Below are 8,134 nucleotides of genomic sequence, written 5' to 3' on the forward strand. Positions count from 1 at the left end.
TTTTAATAGCTCCTGGTTGATCATCCCTTGAACTGGTGTCACCAACACACATCTCCATCAATGTACCAATTTCTAACCACATTAACCAACACTGAATATTATCCGTCTTTTAAATTCTTGCTAGTCCGGTAGATGATAAAAAGGCTTAAGTTATTTAAAGCAGAGGAGTAACATCAAAAATCTGATTTTAGGCAATCAGTCTGGATGAAACATAGAACATACCATGGGAGAGGTCAAGATGAAAGTAGGGAGACCACTTAGGAGGCTACCACATCGGGCCGGTGAGGGTGATGCCAGCTACGACTTAAGGTACTGGTGGCAGAGGGCAGAAAGAAGCGGAAAGAAGTGTCTGGGAAACAGAATAAACAGCACTTGGTGACTGTCTAGATGAGGAAGGGGAAGGATGTAGAGTGGCAGGAAGACAGAAGATGTCCAAATACTCCCAGATCTCTGGCATTATGGTTTTTAGGGGCAATGGTGGTGTCATCTGCTGAGTGAGGGAAGTGTGCAGGAAAAGCAGCTTCACCACAGATCAAAGTCATGAGTTCCACGTCAGGCATATTAGTTTAGTACCTGTCACATATCCACGTGGAGACGTCAAGTGGGCAGCTGGGTATACCTGTATCACACTCAAAATGAAGTCTGGGCTAGAAATAGAAATTCGGAAGTGTTTAGCAAAGCCATGGGAGCAGACGAAGTAGAGTGACAGAATACAGTGCGAAAAGAAGATTGAAGATCCTTGAAGAGGTAAGAGGAGGACTCCAGAGCACAGGAAGACAAGTGGCCTTGAACGGGACAAGGACAGACACAGATGCAGTGAAGAGATTCTGCGGCAGGAAGCGCAGTTCTGCTTTCCCTGTGAATCAAGATCATCTGCTGAGAATAGGTGGGTGGAGGGAGAGTCACCAGCTAGAACGGCACAAAGCAGGCTTGAGATGGTCAACACACAGAATGAGAGAGAAAAGTGCCCAGAGAGTGGAGGCTGGTTGCCATGAATTTGTCGCTGCTCAATCTTGCTGTGGGTGTAAAGGCCAGTAGTTGAATTCACCCATGGTTGGCTCTGTCTGGTGAATAATAGCTAGTAACAACTGGTAGCACTTACAGACCTCAGGGAAATGGGATCCTTTCAGTTATAATTTTATAGTTAAGCCAAGGCTCAGAAACATCAGATGACTTGTCAAAGATCCCCTGGCCAGTATGTGGTAGTTGCTAAGACTGGGACCTGGATCCTTCTTGTACATCAGGGACCTGGATATGTGCCACTCAAAGTATGATCGGTGGCCACATTGTGTGAACTGTTTTAACCAACCCTTGATAAGACAGGACCTTGCCGGTAAGTCAACTAAACACAGCAAAACACACTGTTCAGTTCAACTGGTATTACGTTTGGAAAATGTATCCCAACAGGGATAATTAGTGAGCAGTTTGAACTTACCCACTTATGTCCTATTAACACTAGCAAACATAAAATGTCAACATAAAGGAGTAAAATACCAACATAATAAACAAATACAATCACAAAATTTGACTTTCGGTTTTTAACAACATACCATGTCTACATGCATGGAATTCTTGTCGGCCTCACTATAAACAGCCACGGACTGTATTCCCATTTTTTTGGCTGTTCGTATCACCCTGCAGGCAATTTCTCCTCTGTTTGCAATGAGGACCTTGGCAATGTTTCGTCCTGCTTAAAACACCATGAAAATCATACACAAATGTTATTGGAGAACAAAGAATGAAAAAGCAAAATAAAGATTCCATTATATTAATCAGCTGATAAACATTTGTTTTGGTAAAATTAGCATAACAGAGTCTCAAATAGTCATTTTAACTAATATTAGTGCATTTCCTTTCACTGAAATTCAAGATACCCTTTTCTAAAAAAATGTCTATTTACTTAGAGAGAGAGAGAGAGAGAGAGAGAGAGAGAGAGAAAGGATTCCAAGCAGGCTCCACACTGTCAGCGTACAGTCTGATGCGGAGCTCAAAGTCACAAACTGTGAGATCATGACCTGAGCCAAACTCAAGAGCCGGACGCTTAACCGACTAAGCGACCCAAGTGCCCCTGAAATCCAAGATACCCTTATTAACATAAACTCTTATATTATTCAGCTTTTTCAACTTTAAAATGAAAAGATGCTTTGATATGCCAAAGGTCAAATTACAATAGCTCCAAAAAACCCCTCATAGTTAATAATAATTAGTCTTTAGTAAGTACTTTTTATGCCGCAGGTCCTGTGCTAAAGACTCAATCTGGATTTAAATCCTCACAATAATCCTATGGAGTAGATACTATTATTGTTACATAAATCTGAAAGATAAAGGAATTACAATTAAAAGAGATACTACTTTCCTGAAATTATGCTCATTTTGTCCTGAAAGTATACTGGCTAAAAGAAATAGCACGTCCAGGATTTGAACCCAGGTTAGGTTCACCTCAGAATCTGAACTTGCAGTTGCTCAACTCCATCGCCTCTATCCCTCTGCACGCAAACACAGGGACGTATGGCTCTCTTGCATGAACACTGAGTGCCGCACCAGGGCACTGGTATCCGTGCCACAGGACATGTTACTGTGTTAATATGTAAAATGCACTTCCGTATCACACATGAAATAAATGCTCCTGGGCAGCTTATAATGGCTATTATTCTAAAACAAATAAGGTTTTCTATAACTTAAAACAATGTTTTTCTATGGGGATCTATGGAGTCTGAGTTGTCACAGGTCACAGGAGCTGCTGAGATGAAGTATGCATGTGTGTGTTGTGGGGAGGAAGCTGCACCCAATCAACCGTGTCTACACTTTCATACGTTTTATCGTTGGGAATTCGCGTAACATTTTATTTGAAAAAATGTCTGCCACTTATCAGAACGGTTTTAAAGCACTGATTTAGACCATCAGAGTTATGCCTTTCCAATTCACGGCACTGAATGGGATCAACCAGACGGAAGTAACGACATAAATGTAAATGTTTCCAATTATTTCTGTATATATTGTAGACTCAACAACAGGGGAGATTTGACATAAAAGAGGTGGAAACCATGGCTCAATACGTACTAAGAAAATGATCATGAAAATCCCAAATTTCAAAAATATATGAGCACTAATTCTATATATACAAATTAAGGAATTAAGCATTTCCCTCTCTTAGTTCATAATCTGCAAAGCCAAAGCAAATCAAGACTGTACCTGTGGTTGTTGAATACTTCACGGTTCTCTGCCTCCAAGTCCATCTCCTAGCAAATGAATCCAAATGGAATAATAATTAAATAGGATATACAAGATCAGTCATTGTTGTTTCAAAAGAATCAAAAATTTTTTAAATATTTACTTATTTTAGAGAGAGAGACAGTGTGTGTGTGTGTGTGTGTGTGTGTCAGAGTGCATAGGGGAAAGGGCAGTGAGAGAGGGAGACACGGAATCTGAAGCAGGCTCCAGGCTCTGAGCTGTCAGCACAGAGCCTAACACAGGGCTTGAACTCACAAGCTGTGAGATCATGACCTGAGGTGAAGTCGGAGGCTTCAGGCGCCCCTCAGTCATTATATGATTTATTAATTCAAAACCTGAAACCAAGTCTAGATGTGACCTTAGTTAAGCCTGAAGCCTACAAAGTGACTTAATAAGACTTTCTTTGAGGGAAGAAAATTACTCTAGAAACCGGAAGTTACAGTTTTGGCTGTTCTCTCTGGCACTGTGTGTCCTTGAATGGATCACCTAACCTGCTTGCTCCAGAGGCTGGCAAATGGCCACAGAGTCACAATTAGAAAGCCAAGGTACTTCAAGATCATACAGTTCAGCTTTTGCAAACTCTTTCGACTCAACTCAAAGTAAAATTGTATCTGACTTCACAAGTTGGTACACACACAAAACAGAATTTTCGTGACAGAACATTTTTTCTGTGTTTTGATACTTTCTGTTCTATTCCACTTCATTAAATAAAATATGCTGGTCAAACAACAGTTTGAAAAATACCAATCTTCTTCAACCCCTGATAATTAAGGTTTGAACAATTAAGCCCAGAGAAGTAAAGAGAAGGAGCTGATCAAGGGCAGCAGAAAGACTGCTGGCTGTGGGGCCAGAAGAGCCCCCACTGACCAGCTGCTGGTGACACCAGGCAAGTCATTTTACATCAGTGTTTCCCCAGTCTTTTTTCATTATGGCCCCCTAATGCAAAAACATAAATACTAAGATTTTGTAGGAGGGGTCGAGCCTTGGAGGGTATAGTAACTATGGTAACATCTAAGATTTTTTCGCTCTCAAGACCCAGTTTTCACTTTACAACTCAGACTTCAGTGTCCTCACACAGGACGGGAGACACCAAGAGATACTTCTCAGTTTTCAAAGTAGACAACTTAAGCTGAATCCTTGTATTAATAAGAAATGGAGAATCAGGGAGGCTAAGTGACTTGTCTAAGTTGTCTTAACTAGGTAGAAGTTTACTAAGGTCTAAAACAATTTTTAAGTTCCATGATACCTATTGGTACAGCAAGTAACAAAACTTTAACCCAGAGGTAACAGAAAGCAGGCCAGATTTACTTTAGGAACAAAAAAGTGTAAGTATAATGCCTATCTGGTGTCAGCTAAAAAGAATACACTGGGAAAAAACCAAATTACAGAAGGAATTCCACCATAGTCTTTTCCACCCATACATGGGAGATTTATTAAAACTATGGTCATAAAGAACTAATCATTTTAGATCATGTACACAGCGGGCGATAAAAACCACAATGTACATTAGATACTAAGCAACTATGTATGTGTAGCATGTATACACTATGCATATAGCTATGTAACTGAACAGAACTAGCATTTCACTGGGGCAGGGGTGCAGGGGGCGGGATTATAACAGTAGGTCAGACAGTCATTGCCCTCTGATGCAAACTCAATCAGATGTTGCCATCCGTGAAGGGCTGGTGGGAAGACCCACAGCTTTGGCACTTGAGTCCCACAGGACAGCTTTCTTTCTTTTTTTTTTTTAATTTTTTTTTCAACGTTTATTTATTTTTGGGACAGAGAGAGACAGGGCATGAACGGGGGAGGGGCAGAGAGAGAGGGAGACACAGAATCGGAAACAGGCTCCAGGCTCTGAGCCATCAGCCCAGAGCCTGACGCGGGGCTCGAACTCACGGACCGCGAGATCGTGACCTGGCTGAAGTCAGACGCTTAACCGACTGCGCCACCCAGGCGCCCCATAGGACAGCTTTCTCAGGAGGCTATTGCTTTCCCACTTCTTTCCAATTTGACTGACCTCATTCTCTTAATCTTCAAGGAGAAAGACTGTTTTTCCTTATCTTTAAAAGGTATCTTCTGGTTCACAGCATCTTCCCATCACATTCTTCAGATAAGTTTTTTATAAGATTCAAGGCTTGTCCTGGACAGATTTATCTATAAAATGGCTGTTTCTTGGTAAATCCAGCTTAAGATCCTGATTTAGTTTCAAGGCCATTGCTGAACTAAAGTTTTCCTCTGTGATTTTGTAGTGAAAACAGACCGACAATCACATACAGACACACTACTTAACATAATCCTCTATCTCAATGATGTTTTGATAGGTCTACTCTATTTTTCACCATTATCCAAGCTATAGCTTAAAACAATGGCTTAAACAAACAAAATTAAGAAGTTGCTTCCATGAGATAATCCCACCCTGATTCAACATAAATTCTATACCAGTATACTCTTATTTCTAAAATTCTACCATTAGACTTCATTTCTCTGAGTTACTGGAGGATCATGACATACAAGACATGAAAATACTCTCTATAATGATAAGATTTGTAATTCCTTAATGCCATTAACAACTGTAACATTTTCCAGGATGACAGCTACCTGAGAACAGTTCTACACACAGTAGGGAAGATTTGAGAGGGAGAGGGAAGAGAGAGAAAATGGTCTGTGTAATATCCTGAAGAGCCCTGGAAACCTAAGAAAAGAAAAACCAGGAGAAAGAAAAGAGCATTAACATTACTTTCACCAACTGTCTTATTTTACTCTGGGGCTAGTTCTACAATTAAGTAACTCAAATCTAAATACCTCTCCAGTAATTTGTGGAAAATAAAAGCAAACAAAAACCTTGAAACAAAGGCTGTATTTATGGATTGATTCATATGCACCAGATTGTTTGAGCCTCTTTCCATGTATTAATTCATTTAATTCACACAGTGCTAGGTACTAATATTGTCTCCTCTAGGAATAGTATCATCACCTCCTCCTAAGTCAGGAAACTGAAGCACAGAGATATTAAGTAATGTGCCCAAGGTTGGGCACACAGCTAGTGAGTAGCCAAGCTGAGAACCCTGGCTTCGAACAGCACAGTCTGTGCCCTTCAGCACTAAGCTACCCTGTCTTTCCAGAACAGAGGAGGAAGTGAAGAGGAGGAAGAAACAAAGCAAGGTAAAGAAGCCTGCTACCAGGAGACCTGAGGATGTCTTCACTACCAAATTTATTGTCATTGAAACTTACAGCTCAAAATTTGAAACTGGTCTGGAGTCAGGTTAGTTAGAGTCATAGCTTTGTTCAAACTTGCCTCTGAGAACTTTTAACAAACCAACCTCTCACCCTCTGGAAGGTAAATTTACTTTTGTTAGCTTGATCCATTCCAACAATGAGAAAGAACTCCACAGAGCCTCTGAACTGGACACCTGACCGGGGCTAGCTGAACCGAAAGGGGCTCGAGGGGCGTCCTGGCTCCATTTCTTACTCCTTGTGTAAACTTGAGCAAGTCGTTGACCCCTCTGAGCTTCACCAGAACGGGGATCATCAACACTCCCCACACAGGGAATGCAGTGAAAACACCATGTTAACGGTTAGCAGCTGTACAAGCGTCTCTCCAGCCCCTGTAGCGAGGGAAGCAGGGATGTGGCAGGCCCAGCTCCACCCCTCCCCCACTGCCCGAAAATGGAAAAACAGAAGCAAATAGAGGCTGCAGAGTGGATACGGGGAGGAAGGGGAAGAAAAGGAAGGGCTGGGTGTGAACAGGTCTCTCCCCCGATGCCAAGACAGAGCAGAACACCGTGAAAGGGGCTGGGGTTTTCCTAACGCTCTCCCCTCCTCCCGCTCGATCCTCGGTCCCCGCGCACCTCTCTCGGCGTGCAGGAGTCCCTTTACACCACCCCTGCCTCCGACCCCGGACGCTGATCCACCGCCCCTCCGCCTCACGTTACCTCGGCGGCAGCAGCAGGCTCGGGACTCGCAGCCACCGGTTCTTCTCTGCCGCCAAGAGCAGCACCGACACCGCAGAGGTTGCCGCCATGGCTCCACAACCCGGTCGCTCTCCGACTTCTGGTTACACCAGCTGCTTCCCACTCCTTGCAAAACCTTTCCTCCGCTCCGCAAGCCTATTGTCCTTCACAGGCCACCGTCCAGGTCCCAGTCGGGCGCTAGGCCTCTAAAGCGTGGTGGGGGGGCTCTCCGTCAAAACCAATCAAAGAACAGAGCAGGACTTCGGAGGCGACGATTGGCCAATCGTCCACAAGCCCTCGGAGGTGTGGTCCCTACTTCTCCTTGGCGCAGCGCCTACTGAACCAGGGGTTGGCCCTCATTCACCAAAGGACCTGCGGGTCTGGCTTGTTGTTTCTTCTACTGGCCCGCAGGGTTCCCTCGTTCTCGTCGGGCTTTAAGGAGAACATTCCTCTTGATCTTTATCATTAAAGTTGCGAGAAAGTGGGGGAAGAGGAGTCCCGGGGGAAAACTCAAATGCAGTGAAGGGCAAAATACATAACTTTCTAGTGTTCTCAAGAAAGGGGAGGAAAAAAAAAATAAAAAACAACTAAAATAAAAAAGTCATAACTACTTGAACTTTTAAAAAAAGTGTTTTAGTTGGCTTGGGAAAAAGAGGAAGTCAAACCGAAATTGCAGAATATCTAGAAAATAAAAATACTGCATACAGATGCTTGTTTGGACATAGTTAAAGCTGGCTCATAAGCAAATTTATAGTGGAAGTAAATTAATTATCCAATTTAAGGGTTAAAAATATGAAAATAAACATAGGAAAGCAGAAGAAAGAAATTGGTAATGATAAAAGAAATTAATAAATTAAGAAACTAGTAATAAAGGCTAATAAATCCAGAGGTTAGAAAAGAAATTAATAACAGCAAAATAGTTTAACCAGAAAGGGGGGGGGGGCAATGCA

General features: G+C 42.5%; 1 protein-coding gene across 5 annotated transcripts in view; it reads right to left on the reverse strand.

The window, feature by feature from the left end:
• The window catches only part of MCCC1 (methylcrotonoyl-CoA carboxylase 1), a 63,071-nt gene extending 55,699 nt beyond the window's left edge, over positions 1–7,372 (reverse strand). For 2 of the 5 annotated variants that reach the window (XM_030329279.1, XM_030329278.1), the window contains exon 1: positions 3,193–3,239. In XM_030329279.1, the coding sequence (XP_030185139.1) occupies positions 3,193–3,236 (44 nt within the window). In that variant the 5' untranslated portion in view covers positions 3,237–3,239. Of the gene's footprint in view, positions 1–1,550; positions 1,691–3,192; positions 3,240–7,166 lie in introns of those variants that run through there. The other 3 variants (XR_004344089.1, XM_030329277.2, XM_030329276.1) reach the window with 3 other exon arrangements.
• Positions 7,373–8,134: the final 762 nt, after the last annotated feature.

This window comes from Lynx canadensis, chromosome C2 (assembly GCF_007474595.2).
Source record: "Lynx canadensis isolate LIC74 chromosome C2, mLynCan4.pri.v2, whole genome shotgun sequence".
NCBI lineage: Eukaryota > Metazoa > Chordata > Mammalia > Carnivora > Felidae > Lynx > Lynx canadensis.